The sequence below is a fragment of the Zootoca vivipara genome, chromosome 1, assembly GCF_963506605.1.
Source record: "Zootoca vivipara chromosome 1, rZooViv1.1, whole genome shotgun sequence".
NCBI lineage: Eukaryota > Metazoa > Chordata > Lepidosauria > Squamata > Lacertidae > Zootoca > Zootoca vivipara.
Window position 1 is genome coordinate 57,260,361 of NC_083276.1, and position 18,078 is coordinate 57,278,438.

The 18,078-nt window shown below is 41.0% G+C and overlaps 1 protein-coding gene across 8 annotated transcripts in view; it reads left to right on the top strand.

Moving 5' to 3' along the window:
* SHANK2 (SH3 and multiple ankyrin repeat domains 2) overlaps positions 1 to 18,078 on the top strand; it is a 361,129-nt gene that overhangs the window by 281,750 nt on the left and 61,301 nt on the right. For all 8 annotated transcript variants that reach the window (XM_035116843.2, XM_035116841.2, XM_035116842.2 and 5 more), the window contains one exon: positions 17,742 to 17,877. In XM_035116843.2, the coding sequence (XP_034972734.1) occupies positions 17,742 to 17,877 (136 nt within the window). The remainder of the gene's footprint in view (positions 1 to 17,741; positions 17,878 to 18,078) is intronic.

Below are 18,078 nucleotides of genomic sequence, written 5' to 3' on the forward strand. Positions count from 1 at the left end.
CAGTGTTAGGTAATGATTAGTTTGAATGGATACTTAGGACTTGCTAAGTCCTAGGTGTCAAAACCAGAAATGCATATCTCCCATTGAATTAATTCATAATATTAAAGAAGTCTGTTATTTATAAATAAATCTATATTTTTAATATACAGTCATGCCTCGTGTTGCGTCTGCTTCATGATGCATCTTTTCGTGTTATGTCCCGCAGCAACCCAGAAGTACCAGAACAGGTTACTTCCGGGTTTCGCTGCTCGCTCATGCACAGAAGCACTAAATCGTGCCACTTGCCTGTGCAGACACAGCGTTTCGAGTTGCGGGCATTTCCCGTTACGGATGGGTGTCCGGAATGGATCCCATCCATAACATGAGGTACCACTGTATCCCTTAATCTCAATTCCTTTCTCTTATAATAGATCCTTACTCATTAGAATGTATTATGGAAGGAACAGCATTATAGGCAATATTCTTGGTACCAATTTCCTTCTCAGTTTTCTGCATATCTTCCTTTGTGCATCTTTAATTGCATTTGATGATCCCAAGATCTCTTGGTCTTGCTCCCTTATCCAGTAATTTAGAAGTAATAATATCTCCGTTTTCTTGTGATTCCAATTAATTTTAATATTATCAACTCTTTGTAGCATTGTCACTAAAACAGAAGCCGGATGGTACAATATTAGGGATTACTAAACCATCATCCTCTTTTCTTTTTGTTTTGTTTTTTGCTTGGTTCAAGGTGGTTTCTATGGGGGGGGTTTGCTTCAAACACAACTCTAGGAATTTGAGATTGAGAAATAAAACTGTTGATAATGTTTTGTAATTGTTTAATATGTCAATTGGAAGCATCAACAGATGTCACTGACACCACACTATTGGCAGTTGGGCAGCCCCACCTACCTGTCACCTTTGGCCTGCAGAGGTGGAAATTAAGATCTGGCCCTTCAGTTGGGGGGGGATCGTCATCCCAGCTTTAAGGGATGGGGCATGTGTGGGGTGAGCTGTAAGTGCAAGGGATTGGCATGGTCTAAGGGTGGAAAGTAAGTTCCTTTCTTTCTAAATGTGGTATTACTTTTGCATGACTTTTAAACAGGTGGTACTTATTTTAGGAAGTAAACAGAAGCACAAGCTGAAAATCTATATTGGACATATTTCAGCAAGCAACATCAACAAAAATTCACATTCAAAAGCTAGAAATTGTGCTTTCCTGATGCTATTCATGAGGGGAAACATACTGTTATTTAACTAAGACTAAGTACATAACACTGAGTTAAAGAGTGGAATAATATGACATCTAGGGTGCCAGGTTAAAAAACAAATTCTCTCTTTGATAATTTCCTATTATTGCTTTCAAATGACATCTTAGAGAGAGTAGTTGTAATTTCCCCAAGAAAAGAAAGTTAATCCAATTCTCTGCTTGCCGTCTATTGGATCATTTGCATTTCCCCCCTTCTTATGACTTTTGGAGGCAACAAGCCCTCTTGTTAAATAAAACATTGCCTAACAGTTATTTCCATTTGGCAACTCAATTATGTGGAATGTTTCTTCCCTCTGACATGAATGGCTGAATCTCAAATAACTTTCTTAGTGTTTCTAGGCAAATATAAAAAAGAAACAATTCTCGTTTAGTGTGCTTGAAATAAGAAAGAGATGAAAATAATCTGGCCATTTATACACTGATGCTATTTATCAGGATGGATTTTCCTAGTACGATCTAAAATACATTTTATATTAAGATGTAGTTGCAATTATATATTTTAGATTCCCAACAATAGCACCCAAAAGGCAATACTGCATTTCCCCCCCCCCTATAGGATTGATGTACAGTGGTACCTCTGTTTGCGACCGCAATCCATTCCGCAGAGGCGGCCGCTCACCGAAGCGGTCGCTCCCCGAAGGCACGCTTCTGCGCATAGCACTGATAGAGCGCTTCTGCGCACGCGCACTGCGCATGCGTGAGCTGCGCAGATTTTGTCTGCGCATCCGACACTGCGGAACCCGGATGTAAACACTTCCTGGTCCGCGGCTGTCGCTCGCCGAAGCGGTCACAAACAGAGGTAGACGTAAACCGAGGCTTGACTGTATTCCATTGCCAGAAATGTCAGAAACTTTACTTTTATGTATGCATGCATGTACAAGGAGTAAAAATGAATATTAAATAGCATCTGACTGATGGGAATGAATCTCATTTCTTAGTGCAGTGAACTATAACAAATGTAATGCATTGTTTGTTTGAGATTTTAGTCAATTGCATGCATGAATCAAAACATATTTCTTGAAAACTTCCATGTAGAATTATTCATTCTGGACTTGCTATTATTTTATAGATCAGAGATAGAGATTTTGTAACCTCCCAGATATTGTTGGACTCCAGCTCCCATCTTCCCTGGTCATTGGCAATGCTAGCAGAGTGTGATTAAATCTGGAGTCCAACAATATCTGGAGGGCTACAGATTCCCCCATCCCTGCTATCGATAGAACAATAAGTATTTGTAGCCTGAGAGTTATCCACCTAAATCATTGCTTGCGCTTCTGTGAGTGCCATGGAACTTCTTCTCCCCCTCCTTCCCCAGCACACCTGCCCAAATCTGCTCTAGAGGTTCCTCAGCCCTCAAGAGCTGATATGGGTGCAGTGTGGGAAGGGAGGTTCCTTTGTGTTTGCAGAAGTTGTTCCATTTGCACAATGACTTAATTAAATTCAAGCATTAATTAATTGTGGGTACTTGTGTGATACTGTGCTTTTAAGTATTCTTTATTTATAAATAGGATAAAATCCATAGGGTCAGGCAAATCAGCTTGTGTTGTTTCTACTCTGGAGTCAGCCATAATGAACAGTAGTGGACCTAGTGCCTAAGGGTGTTATACATCTGGTCCCCCCCCCCTTCAATATGATATAACAATTGGTAGGCACTTCACTGTGTCTTGTGTGAATGAATCCTATACACACTGCTTGTATCCAATTTCTGCTGGTACAACAGCACTTCCATTTCCTTTCCTCTCCCTGTGCCCCACCATCATTTCTGGAGGGTCCCCCAACCCCAATTTTGAGGACATGGGGGGCTGTAGGGAAAGGGAATGTTCCACTTCTCTAGCACACGTCCCTTACACTAGTGGAACAGGAGTGTTGGATACAGCCCCATGGTTTCTGATGCTTTTATGCTTTCATCTAGAAGCAATAATTGTGCTTCCCAGCCCAATTGGTAGCAGTTGCTGCCCAGCTGCCAGCTTAACTGAATTCCACTATATGATTCCTGTAAAAATAACTGTGCAAGTGTGGAGAAAAATGATTATCTGAATCAAATTATATAATTATAATAATGATATATGAAACAAATTATATCTTATGATGAAATTATATTTTAAAAAATTCATAAATAATTTTCCAAAAGCACATCAGGTTCTTTTCTCCTTTCTCATCCTTCTCTAGTTAGGGTTCCACATTCATTTCTGTGGTCTGTATGTATTTTATTTATGAGTGTGCGTTTCCCTGAGTATCTCTACCCTCACTCTTTTTTCAGAAACTAAAAATCCATAAATTGTCAACTGATACTTTGCAGCACTTTAAATCTGTCTTGTGTGTGGCAGTCAGTTCTGTAGTTTTTGTTCTGGTTAAGAATTGGTAAGAGAAGCACCAGGATATTTTGGTTTTCCATTTTGTCAAGCAAAAAGACGCCTGCATAAATATATTAGCTTCACTGAATGAATGCTGAGCTATGTTGCTATGGAACAAATTTCCCCAAGGGCAAACTATATCATCCTATTGGCATTGTTAAGTGAGGCATTAGATTTACATGCACAAATTAAAGAAGCAAAATATACACCAAATGTTTTTACAGAGCGCACTACATCATGTTTCACATTTCACTTTCAAATGGTGTACAAATAAAATGTGGCGTAACAAAAGGTTTTTGCCTGTGGATGAACCCAGCTGTGACGCACATGAAAGGCTTACTTCACTAAATCGAATGAAAATCAACCAAACACAAACGACTGCTGTGAGCAAATATTGTGATTTGTGTAAGCCTGCAATGGCCCTCAAGTACCTTTCCAGTTAGGGAGCAGGTATATGAGCAATTGTGAAATGAGACAGTTTTATTGAGTTGAACTACTCCTTGTCCATCTGAAAAACACAAGTCCATAATTTGGATTAATTTAGTAATGGGTGATAGTAAAGGATGAATGCCACTTATATTTTGCCACCCCACCCTTCTTAGTTAATGAAGAGTTTTGAGACGGAAGCACTGAAAAAATTCCTAGAGCAATATAATTCCTACACAAACCCTAGATCAGGGGTCAGCAAACTTTTTCAGCAGGGGGCCGGTCCACTGTCTCTCAGACCTTGTGGGGGGGGGGGCGGGACTATATTTTGGAGGGAAAAAATGAATGAATTCCTATGCCCCACAAATAACCTAGAGATGCATTTTAAATAAAAGCACACATTCTACTCATGTAAAAACACCAGGCAGGCCCCACAAATAACCCAGAGATGCATTTTAAATAAACAGACACATTCTACTCATGTAAAAACATGCTGATTCCCGGACCATCCGCGGGGCGGATTTAGAAGGTGATTGGGCCGCCTCCAGCCCCTGGGCCTTTGTTTGGGGACCCTGCCCTAGATAGACATGCCCAGTGAACTTCCCAGCCTCAGGAAGAAGGAACTGGGAAGGCAAAAGCACTGAGCCTGGGGAGGTCCATGGAATTGTGGCTATTGTCCTCATTTTCCTTTTTGCAGGCACAGGTACTCTAGTACAAAAACAGTTCCAGACTGGGCCAGCCCACCCATGACTATAGGGTGACTGTTCGGGGTGGCAGGATCCTCAGGGGCAGCAGATCCCAGTGTAGATCTTTATTCTCCATTTGTTCCTGATGTAGAGCCCTGATGTAGAGCCCTTCTTCCTTAGCAGGGAAGAGGTGCCATTTTGTGGTTCCCCTCAGGCACCAAAATATCTTGGGTCAGCCCTGGTTCCACATTTGCTCCAGGTGATAGAACAAGATCTATACATTCAGATGTTTTTGTCTGAAATGTTTACAAGTGTATGGCTTTTGAAAATTATTTTACTACATAAGAATTCAGTATGCACAATTGAAAAGATAACTATATCTTGAGTAGGGATGGAATAATATGTCAATTTCAGTTCTCTCGGGTCCTCTTTTTGCTAATTCTAAATTCAGTTCTCTACATTTCTGTGGCAATTTGTGATTTCAGTGTGATTTTTCTCCTAATAAACATATTTTATATGCCATTTTTAGTAATGTACACATTTCTGCAAGCAATTTAATTCAATATAATGCATTTTGGCATTTCTTTATGCACACTTCCCCATAGTAAATGCATTTTTGTGAACATTGATTAGAGAACTGCATTGCAAAATTCAGATAAGTGTGATTTTTTTAAAATATAAATTTGGCATTGAATGTAAACTGAGTCAAATTTCTCCTCCATCCCTAAACTTGAGAAAATTTGGACTTAATATGTGGAGGGAGTATTCCAAAAAGAGAGTGGATACATTCCATATTGATTAATTTTTGGCATATAGGCAGTGGTTTGAGGAACATTCTTGTGTTACTGCCTGAACTGGACATGTCACATCATATCAAATAATAAAAGGCATATTTGCCCTGGCAGTATTTCGCTGATTTGTCATTGTATGATATATACACTGAGCCAGTTGGGGTTTTGTTTTGTTTTGTTTTAATTTGCTTTTTGGAATCAGGCTGTCATTGTAGATTTAAACAGAATACAGCATATTTCTCAAATGCCAGTAATGGAATACAAGCTGTACGTGGAATGCAGAATTGTTCTTGTAGTTCAAGAGACAGATATTCCATCATGAATATTAAAGTACAGTTCTATTTTTAAAACTGGAGCCATCAGTGAAATAGTATTGCATGTCATATAGAGGGGGGAAAGTTTAAACACTGGGCATCAAAACTGCATGAAAACAAATCACTTCAGAAGCAGCAGTAACTTAGAATCATAGAACTGCAGAGTTGGAAGAGACCCAGAGGGTCATCTAGTCCAACCCCCTGCAATGCAGAAATCTCAGCTAGAGCACCCATGCAAGATGGCCATCCAGCCTCTGCTTTAATATCTCCAATGAAGGAGAGTCCATAACCTCCCGAGAGAGTCTGTTCCACTGTCAAACAGCTCTTACTGTCAGAAAGTTCTTCCTGATGTTTCATCGGAATCTCCTTTCTTGTATCTTGAAGCCATCGGTTCAGCTTCTACCCTCTGGAGGAGCAGAAAACAAGCTTGCTCCATTTTCCATGTCACAGCCCTTGAGATATTTGAAGATGGCTATCATATCCCCTCTTGGTCTCCTATTATCTAGGCTAAACATACCTACTTCCGTTCAACCATTCCTCATAAGGCTTGGTTTCCAGACCCTTGATCATCTTGGTGGCTCTCCTCTGCACACATTCTAGCTTGCCAATATCCTTCTTAAATTGTGGCACCCATAATTGGACACAGTACTCCAGGTGTAGTCTGACCAAGGCAGAATATTTCACTTGATCTGGACCCTATGCTTCTGTTGATGCATGAGCTATGGGTTTTGTTTTTTTAACTGCTGTATATGATCTACTAAGGCCCTTAGATCCTTTTCACATGTACTAGTAAGCCAGGTGTTCCCCATCTTATATGTGTGTAGCTGGTCCTTCCTGCCTAAGTGTAAAACCTTGCATTTATCCCTGTTGAAATTTATTCTATTAGCTTGGGCCCAGTTCTCCAATCAGTTAAGGTCATCTGGAATCCAAGTTCTGTCTACTGCAGCATTAGCTACCCCATCCCAGTTTGGTATAAATTTGATGAGCATCCCCTCAATTCCTTCATCCAAATCATTTATAAATGATGTTTATTAAACAACATTGGAACCAGGACAGAACCCTGCAACACTCCACTTGTCACTTTTTCCAGGATGATGAGGGATCATTACTGACCACTTGAGGTTTATTCAGTCAACCAGCTACAAATCCACCCAACAGTTACCTCATCCAGCCCATATTTTACCAGTTTCTCCGCAACAGTATCGTGGGGGACTTACTGAAATCAAGATAAACTCTGTCCACAGTGTTTCACTGATCCACAAAGCTTGTAACACTATCAAAAAAAGGAAAAAGAAATGAGATCTTAGTACAGTCATACCTCGGTTTAAGTACGCTTTGGTTTGAGTACTGTCAGTTTAAGTGCTCCGCGGACCCATCTGGAATGGATTAATCCACAGTCCATTACTTTCAATAGGAAAGTTCGCTTCAGGTTAAGTATGCTTCAGTTTAAGTACAGACTTCCGGAACCAATTGTGTACTTAAACCGAGGTACCACTGTAATCACAACATCCTTTTCTAAGTGCTCACAGAGTGACTGTTGAATTATCTGTTCTAGGTATTTCACCCTCCTCAGGTGCAGTGAATTGTGACCACAGGACACAGGATCTTTATTGTTTTGGGACCAGCATTCTAAAGATCTTTTAAGTTCCTCGAAATAAAATAACTCTGGGCTCCCAAAACTTCAAACACTGGGGTGAGTTGGCCTCAAGAGGTGGTCCCTATCCTGCCCCCAGGCCCTACAGCCCTGGGTTGCAGGCCTTAAAAACCACAAGTCATCCTCAATGGAACCAAAAGGGGCCACCAAGCTATGCAATTAAATTGCCATTCCAGTGACCAGATTAACCTATTTAAGAAATAGGACACTCAGGTGGTCAGATTAACCTACTAGTCAAGCAAACAATTAAAATACAGATCAACTTATCAGCTAGAAGAGCTGAATATTAAGACACCACACCTAAAAGTCTCCTCTTCCACGTTTACAGTAGGCAAAACAAACAAACAACCCCACCTGCAAAAATATCCCATTGTGGCCGCAGAGCAATCACCACAGTGATACTGTGATAAAAGGAGAGTAGGAGGGAGGGTGCCATCAAAGACAGAGGAGAAGGTGGTGCAAGCTTTTAAAGGGCTCTGTCGCCCTGCCCCAACATGTTGACGTGCAGAGTGCATGACATGCATATGCATGCCAGCACCTAGAATGGTGGCAGTGGCTTCAGTGCCAGCCGCAAATTCTCCCCACCACTGGAAGCAAACCCACCCAGCAGAATGGGGAATCTGTGCCTATGGTGAGAGATATTCTGAGAATGTCATGATAGTGCTCTAGATAAAACAGTGCTACCAGGACAGTAAAACAGAAAGTGTTTCTATAACTTCACATTTCAAACATTAACTAATTGAGTGACTGCTTGTCATGCTGTAGCTCCATTAATATCAGAGCATTAAGTAGAATCTGGGGGATTATACCAGTTGAGACTTCAGTAATACCAGTTGAAACTTCAGTTACTTTCAGTTGCATGTTCTCAGCACCCAACCGAAGGCAATGTCTGAGTCACTTGCATGTTGATTAGTAATGTATTACCGTAGGTATATATCAATAAACTTTCCCTGTTCTTTTTACCCGTTGACTTCCATTTGTTATTTATTAAATCTGTCAAACAAAAACATATTAGGCATTTGTATTCCTTGCCACTTGAACTTGTGGTACTCCCCTTTCTTATATACATTTTTCATCAGATGTCAGTACTGCATTTCTTACAACCTTCATTATTTTACTATAGTTTGTCTAGCAGTTCTGAGCTATTGTAAAGCAACAAAACATTGTGTGTTGGCATTATTGCATAAAATCACTTTTTAAGTGGCTTTTTTTTAACTGCCAGATTTTCATTCCTATGGCAAGACTTGAGAAATGCATGGATTGAAATATTTCAAATAAAAGTTTGGCCTTTGAGAGGTTTATTGATAAAGAGGTAACTGCAGTTGATGGTATTATTATAATTAACCTGAAGTATATATTTGCAATTATTACACTTTCTAACAGTGGCAGTTGCAATGAGAGTATTGAATAGCATTGTGGTTTTGAATGTGTGTGTACCCAAAAGTCACTACTAATAAGTTGCCCAGTTTGAAATAAGAGCATGTGGTGGTTTAACTACAATGTCTTTCAGTTCTTTTGACAGGCTTCCCTAGACTTCTTCTAATAAATAGTTGCTGAAGTATATTATTTAGCTAAGTTGCAATGGACTAGAGCCATCTGTTTCAGTTGATGTTTAACCCCTTCCCAACCCTGCTACAGCAGTTAGTCCTCTTGCCTAAACAGTCAATATAGTTGCCAATGTTATGGGCATGTTATATTGTTCTCTGCCACATAGAAAACAATTAACTGCTTTCATTGTTGTGCTGACATGCAATGCTGGGCAAGCTTCTTTCGATGTTCACATTCTCTCAAGCATTAATTTGTCAGGGGCTTCATACTGGCATTGACTGAGGCTGGAGCCAAAAATGGTGGCATCACAGCCAAAGACCTGTGGGACCATCAACACATTTTTTTCCTGTTTCAGCCACTTCTTTCTCTTTGTGCCACCCATTTTCTTTCTCTCTGTTCTGTTCATCCCGTTTTCTTCTCATTGCCACCCACAAGAAATTAGGCCAATGTCTGTAGAGAATGGAATTCATAGGTAGCATTGAAGGTTCTCTTCACATTCATTTGACAATATACAGTCAGCCCTAATACTGGCTTGAGATGTACCGTGAATGGGTCTTGCCTGCATAATGGACCCAAAGCACTATGGTGATGATTGCCTACCCTTCACCTGCAAGTTCTGGGGCTGCTGTTGTTGGCATTGTTGAGAGACGATGGAGTGTGCTTCCGGGGGGTGAAGTCAAACCATTGCATTAACAGCACCAAAGTGACTTCCTTAGGGCGCAAGTCTGGGCATTGTGTGTGGAGGTCCTGGGCTGGCCAGACAGCAAGATTCCCATCTTGACCTCACCGATGTGATCCAAAGGAAAGCAGAACAATATGTATGGCACCAGCTTTGCTGCAGGAATTGCTGGAAGGAGATGTACAAGATGTCATCCAACTGTCTTAGGGACTCCACTCCGGATTTGTATAGGGTTTAATCCTGAGAATTTTCTTCTGAAGATATCCCACAATGCAGCAGAAGTTGACAACTGGAGCATCCCTTCTTCTAGATGCACTGCCTTCCCAGGTTGATGAGTCCCATCTGCACCTCACTTCCCTTGCCACACGTGCTGAAGCCATCTTCTTGACTGTTGAACCTACTATTGGTCTCACCCACTCAATTCTCCAGAGCCTGTCTTCACATGCAGGGGGAAGTGCCTAACTCACCAAGGATTTGAAACCCATCAGCTATCCTTACCTGGTTTAGCCAGCTAATAATAATAATAATAATAATAATAATAATAATAATAATAATAATTTATTATTTATACCCTGCCCATCTGGCTGGTCCCCAGCCACTCGGGGTGGCTTCCAACAGAAAAATAAAACACAGTAATCTATTAAACATTAAAAGCCTCCCTAAACAGGGCTGCCTTCAGATGTCTTCTAAAAGTCTGGTAGTTGTTTTTCTCTTTGACATCTGATGGGAGGGCGTTCCACAGGGCGGGCACCACTACCAGAAGGCCCTCTGCCTAGTTCCCTGTAACTTGGCTTCTCGCAACGAGGGAACCGCCATAAGGCCCTCGGTGCTGGACCTTTTTGGCTGGGCAAAATGATGGAGGTGGAGACGCTCCTTCAGGTATACTGGACCGAGGCCATTTAGGGCTTTAAAGGTCAGCACCAACACTTTGAATTGTGCTCGGAAACATACTGGGAGCCAATGTAGATCTTTCAAGACCGGTGTTATTCAACTAACAGCTAGTTGAAGCTGTTTCCTGGGGTGTGGGTGCTGTTTAACAGGTCTGTGTGGGTGAAGTTGTGCTGACCCTGAAAATAGGAGGGTGTGCAGTGAACACTCACACACATCAATGCCAGCATGTCCTGCCCTATCCAGGGTTAAGGGCAATGTTCACCCATCCTTCATATCAGGGAGAAGGAGCAAGATGCTTTCAAGCATGGCAGAATTAGGTAGCTCTGTGTTATTGCCTGGAACAGGAATGCATTTCTGCTTCAACACTACAAATAGCTGTAACACTTTTAAGTAGGGGGTGATATATAGGATCAAGCTCATCAAAGATTAACATTAGTGTTGCCTGTTAAATTAATCTTAGCTTTCAGTATTATGATGTGGTATGCTTTTCATGAAGAACCAAAGACAGATGTATATATGTAACTGTTTTGCAAAGCTGATAATAAGGTAATATTTTTCATAAAAGTGTTCATAATTCTTTGACAGGTTTGTCAATTTTTTATGTATAGAGGCCAGTGTATGTACAAGTTTGAGGCAGCTAGTAAAAATGTGTAAAATGAAAGTGGGATAAAAATTAGTGAATTTGTCCCAAACTTTTTGACAGGTTTGTGAATCATCAATGTGAAGAGGCATATACAAAGGGGTGTGTGACAGAGAGGGAGGGAGGGAGGGAAGGAGAAATGGGTAGCACAATCTACCAGTTATATCATACATATGTGAAATCTAGTGCTAGAATGAAAAATTATCTTTTAACCTTCATGTATACCGTGGTAGTTGCAATAGTGATATGAACATGAAATAATGGACAGACATGAAAAAATGCTTTGAACAATCACTCTTGGAAGGGGCTTGTCTTACATATTGGTGAAATTAGGAATTGGAGTTTTGATGATGGAGTATACTTTTTAGTTTTTGAACAGAAATTATCTGTTGCTTCCCTTCAGATGGACAGAACAACTATATCAGTTTCTAAAGTAGCATTGCCATATAATACTTTTCCTTCTTATCTCAACAATTTGCAGAAACTAAGTGAGGGTGGTCTTTACCAAATCCTGGTTGAATTTGTTATCCTCAGCTGTTTAATAATAATAATCATCATCATCATCATCATAATTTATTTATACCCTGCCCATCTGGCTGGGTTTCCCCAGCCACTCGGGGCGGCTTCCAACAAAACATTAAAATACAATAGTCTGTTAAACATTAAAAGCTTCCCTAAACAGGGCTGCCTTCAGATGTCTTCTAAAAGTCTAGTAGTTGTTTTTCTCTTTGACATCTGGTGGGAGGGTGTTCCACAAGGGCAGGTGCCACTATCGAGAAGGCCCTCTGCCTGATTCCCTGTAACTTGGCTTCTTGCAGCGAGGGAACCGCCAGAAGGCCCTTCAGATGGGGGTGGAGACGCTCCTTCAGGTATACTGGACCGAGGCCATTTAGGGCTTTAAAGGTCAGCACCAACACTTTGAATTGTGCTTGGAAACGTACTGGGAGCCAATGTAGGTTTTTAAAGACCGGTGTTATGTGGTCTTGGTGGCCGCTCCCAGTCACCAGTATAGCCGCTACATTCTGGATTAGTTGTAGTTTCTGGGTCACCTTCAAAGGTAGCTCCACATACAGCGCATTGCAGTAGTCCAAGCGAGAGACAACTAGAGCATGCACCACTCTGGCGAGACAGTCCGCGTGCAAGTAGGGTCTCAGCCTGTGTACCAGATGGAGCTGATAAACAGCTGCCCTGGACACAGAATTGACCTGCGCCTCCATGGACAGCTGTGACTCCCAGGCTGCGCACCTGGTCCTTCAGGGGCATAGTTACCCTATTCAGGACCAGGGAGTCCTCCACACCTGCCTGCCTCCTGTCCCCCCCAAACAGTACTTCTGTCTTGTCACGATTCAACCTCAATCTGTTAGAATGTAGTCTCAGAAAAATTCTGAATGTACCTGTTCTTGCGGTTTTAACTGAATTGATTTACATCGTACATATTATTTTATACAGTATTGCCTACTTATATCACTTTGAAAAAACAGGTGTAACATATTGAGAAGAACGCATTGGGACAAGACCTAGCTTCATTTGGGTCTGAGTTAAATTCTATCGATGTTGCCTTATGTTGCTTTCATAGTTAAACTTTTGTTTTGGAATGGTCTTATGACTTGATAAAAAAAAATAACAAATTGGATCAGACTGGTTTGATGCTAATTTGTAATATTAACCACTCTTGTTCTGCAGCTTCAGTAACAGTGTGGCTGTGGCAGAAATCTGGCTATTCACATTGGAATCTGACTTCAACTGTCTGTAACATTTATGAGCTCCTTCTTTAGAAATGGTGTGTGTACGTTTTAGAGTGTGCCTTTTCAAGAGGAAAATGGAGGATATTCCTGGTAGGGATGACTCCTACTAGACCTGAGAGGTAGAGCTCGTAGAGCCTTTTTGCTCCTCTCCAGGGTGAGTTATCCTGCCTACCACATTGCCCTCCTTACCTGTGGTCAACATCAGGTGGATCCTCTTGTATTACTCTCAGACCTCTCATTTTGGAGCCTTTTTGCTAGCCTTAGAGGTTTGGTTCCCCCCCTTTCATGGTGTTTGTTGTGGATTGAGTATTTCTTCTGCAGTTTATCTGTGAGTGGTGAGGGTGTGTGGTAGTCTATCTACCCTCTTTTCACATTCTCTCCCCACCCCCACCCCACATCCAGTTCCTGTGGCGTATGTCCTGTGTTCTGATTTTCTTTGCTGCTGCTTCTGTGCCTACAGTCTGGGTGGGCAAGGGGGTCAGTGGGTGTCCTAAGGACAGGAGCAGTCAGCCAGGGAGTGCCCTGTGCATTTCACTGTCATTGTGGACAGAGTGTGCAGCGATGGTTACCACTCGGGTGCTTAGGCAGGAACACCATCCTGAAAGCTGTTCCAGTAGCTTTCTCACACCGTCCTTCTCAGCAAGTCCCGCAGCCTACCAGTACCAAGTGTGTTTGCTTGACTTGCTTCCCCCTGCCTTTCATTTATTCAAGTTGGTTGCTCAAAGAGTGTAGCAATTTTGGCCAGTTTTAATCTTGGCGGAATTGTGTTTGTCCCTAATGGCAGGTAGGTAGCTGTGTTGGTCTGACGTAGTCGAAACAAAATTAAAAAAATTCCTTCCAGCAGCACCTTAGAGCATAGCTGCCATATACCCATTTTCCCTGGGAAACCCCCGTATTTTCTTACCATTTCCCGCAGGTGGCCCGAATGGCAAAATACCCCGTATTCCCCCGGATTACGGAGCTCCTGCTGGCGGCCATGTTCTTCTGGTGCCGTGCCGGCACCGGAAGTCGCTTCTATGCACTTCCGGACATGCATAGAAGCGATTTCCAATGCCACTCTGCCCATTTCCAAAATGTCCGCAGCGCCAGAAGTCGCTTCTACACATGTCTGGAAGTGCGTAGAAGTGACTTCTGGTGCTGCTGATATTTTGGAAATGGGCACAGCGGCATCGGAAGTCACTTCTACGCATGTCTGGAAGTGCGTAGAAGTGACTTCCGGTGCCGCGGCGCTGCTGATCCCGGATTTTCAATCCGGAACTTGGCACCTATGCCTTAGAGATCAACTAAGTTTGTCATTGTATGAGCTTTTGTGTGAATGCACGTATTATTTTGTCCCTAATGGGTTGCAGTTGTGCCTCCTCTCATCCCCCAATGAAGAGTGCTTGGACTGTTTCCTCCACCATCTTTATATCTGCCAATGCAGTTCCCAGTGCTTCAGAAATGGCTGCTTCGTCTAGTTCCTCACGGTCTAGGTGGAGTTTAGACCAGATGTTTAGATGATTTCATTTGCTGCTTTTCCTATTTCTAAAATGCAGCACAAACAATTAGTTGTCAAAGAACATGGTATAGAACTAATTTTACAGAGGGTTCCTTTGTTGTGAACAAATTCAGCTCCTGCATATATTGTCCTTTAATATTTTATATGCCAGAATTTTTCTTTTTTTTCCAGTCCTTCTCAAAATTACCCATATCAAATGTCTTTGAATTTCTACTACCTGTGTCAAGAAAAACCCACATCAGTAGCAACAGGATATCAATTAAAACCGCCTTCTGTGAACATTTCCCTTCTAGAAATTATTTTGCCACCTCAACATTCAAGTAGATGCAATAGCTGTACTCAGACTTGAGCCATTTACAGCTAAGCTTGTTGGTGAGGGGGAGAAAGAAAAATGTAACCGTAATCACAGCTGCTTTGTGTGTGGGTTGGTGCATTAATGCATTAATCAAAACTCCCCATCTAGCCTAGAATGTGTGTGTGTGTGTGTGTGTGTGCGCGCACACACACACACACAGCCTCCCAACTACAAAGATTATCGTAGGATAATACCACTTTCCAAGAGTCTTCTGCACCAATTTTCTAAATATATCTGCCCAGTACCTAATTGCAACTTCCTACCCAGATTTCTAGTTGACAGGCACTGGAAGACCTCATACTAGCAATTCAAGTTCCCCCCACATAATCTGATATAGCCAATTTGACCAGGCTCCTGCCATCAAACTGAACTCACCAATTTCTGTATTCTACCATACCACTTCACAGATTATGAATATGTTTGAGATAATCCCATCTTTTCCTGGATTCATTTGCTTATGTTAGTAGCTTTCTTCTCTGTCGTGGGCAGCAGTTTTAGAAGCATCTTAGATAACAAGAAAACCTTTAAATAATATAGGCAGTTTGGGGCTGGCATGGAGCCCCAAGAGGTACCCTATTGTTTAAGTTGGACATTACCTGCAGAAGAGGTCACACTTTCTTCATTATTTGCTACTGCTGTGCTGAAATTTTATTTTGTGTATTTCCACCATTATCAATTTGTTGGAATAGGGGGAGGATCTGAAAATTATCAAAGGGAAGAGAAAATTTCAGTGAAATTTTCATGACTGTGGCACAGGATTTTGTTGCCTTTACCTAACTTTCATGGTAGCTTAGGGTTTTAGCAAGGGCCTTTTCTTTCAGTCTATAAATAAGATGACTGGTGGGTCTGTATTGTGTAGTCTTTCCTGGTACCTGTGCTTCCTTATAAACAGCCACCATGACATCTTTGGCTGAGAAGATTGCATGCCATGCACCTAACTGGTTTTTTTATTTTTTTATTTTACCTTCCCGCCGGAGCAGTACCTATTTATCTACTTGCACTTTGACGTGCTTTCAAACTACTAGGTTGGCAGGAGCAGGGACTGAGCAACGGGAGCTCACCTCTTTGCAGGGATTCGAACCACCGACCTTCTTATTGGCAAGCCCTAGTCGCTGTGGTTAGCTAGTAGTGGCCAAAGCAGGGGTGAATTGGATAAAGACTGGAAGAGATTTATCTCTTTTCCCATGTCACTTGCTCAATCTAAATCACCAAGCTGGTATTGACTTCTTAAGGAAATCAGCTATGTACCCATATGGTTTCCCTAAGGTGGCACTAGCAATTGCAGAGAGGAAAAGGAGATTTACATCAGGAAACTCCTTGTGATTGGAACCTATAATAAAGATGGCCATCCATAGTTTTCCTGGAGGTCAGACCCCAGAGGGGTCCAATGTGGAACTCTTCCTCCTCACCACCACCACCTGCCTGACTACACTAAAAGAGTAGATTATGGATTTTTAAATGATTTTTGTTTTATCATTTTTTCTGACTTTGTGTTAATGCTTTAAGATGTTTAAGTTATGTACCAGTAAGTTGCTTAGAGATTCTTAAGTAGCAAGTGACTAATGAATTTAAATAACAATAATATTTTATGGGGAAAAAGTACAGACCTTCTGAAGTAGAAGGACTAAGTACTTGTGAAATAAAAATCCAATGTGGTTCCTGTGCAGATTTGTGTTAAGAGCAAATTTTGGTCAAAGACACTTTATATTTAATTACACTCACAGCTGTCTGGGTACGCGTTCAAAGGCTGTCACAATTATGGTTTGGCTTCCTGGTGTGTTTACAAATCATGCAACAATAGGTGTTTCTGGGGGCTGGATGTCACCATTGTGGTTTATAAGCATGACAGGGATATAAAGAAAATGAGTCAAATTAAACTAATATCAATATATTGTATCTTTTGGTCTATTGTACCTTATTTCCACTGCAGTACAGTCTTTCAGGAAGAGTAAATGCAAATATTTATAGTGTATGAGATATGGAAGTTTACATAAAACATTCAGGGACTAATTTGATGTCATACTTCTTTATAAAACATTAAAATGAAATAAACAGTTTGTATCAGACATTGGACAATCCTACCTTTATCCTATGTTTCACCTACCAAGGAAAAATGGGAATTGTTCCACAAGTGCAATATTTATCTTTGACTAACGAATGTCGGTAGTCTGATCTTGAATAAAGATCTGATCAGAAAAAATAATGGGTGAAATCCAGCAGTGTCCATTTAATAGTGGTGTGGTAACTGGTAGTGAAACGGATTTGTCCTCTACCATACATGCACCCAAATATGCTCTGGAAAGTTGAGTGGCATCTGGAACAGATTGGAGGTGGGGCAAAAGGGCAAGGGATAGGAAGGTGAAATCTCAGTTTATGAACAAAATTCCACTCGAGTGACATTATATGGCACCCAATCTTGATACTGAGTGGAGTAACCAAATCTCTGTATTTTGGTTTCATGGACGTATGATGTTACATGATTTTTTTTATTTGATACAGTACTAATGAGTTCCAGCCACTTTTGCACAAGTTCATCCATAAATCTGTTATGACTTTATTAATCTTCAAATTTAAAAAATACATATCAAAACCTACAATTAAATATTTAACTATTTCTCTTTTTTAATGTATTTTCACTCAAAGTACACACACACACAAACACACACACACACACACACATATATATCAGAGAATTACATTGGAACATTCAGAAAGCTAATGGATAATTTTATTCCAATCTGTAGATTAGCCAGGGAGCTGCTGATTAGGCCAAATATCAAATTCTTTGAACACTCTTCAAAACCTTATAGATATTGTTTTACTTTATCTTTTGCAATCAAGTATTATTTTCCACGTGTTTTAGTATAACTCTGTCCTTTCTCTCTCTCTCTCTCTCTCTCTCTCTCCGCAGGTAAATAATGAAAATGTAGTAAAAGTTGGCCATAGGCAAGTGGTGAACATGATTCGGCAAGGAGGCAATCATTTAGTTCTTAAAGTTGTCACAGTAACCAGGAATCTTGATCCAGATGACACAGCCAGAAAGAAAGGTACATTATTTTCATAGTTTGAACTGTTTTATCGTATTTCTTTCTATTGAAAGAACAATGTAAATGAGAAATTATTTAGAAATATGTAACCCTCCATTGATAGAACAAAAAATACTGTATCACAGCAGTTTTTAGATCAAATATATCCCAAGAAAAACATTTTAAAAAATAGCTGGAGGAAGGTGCCATCGCTAAGTGTTC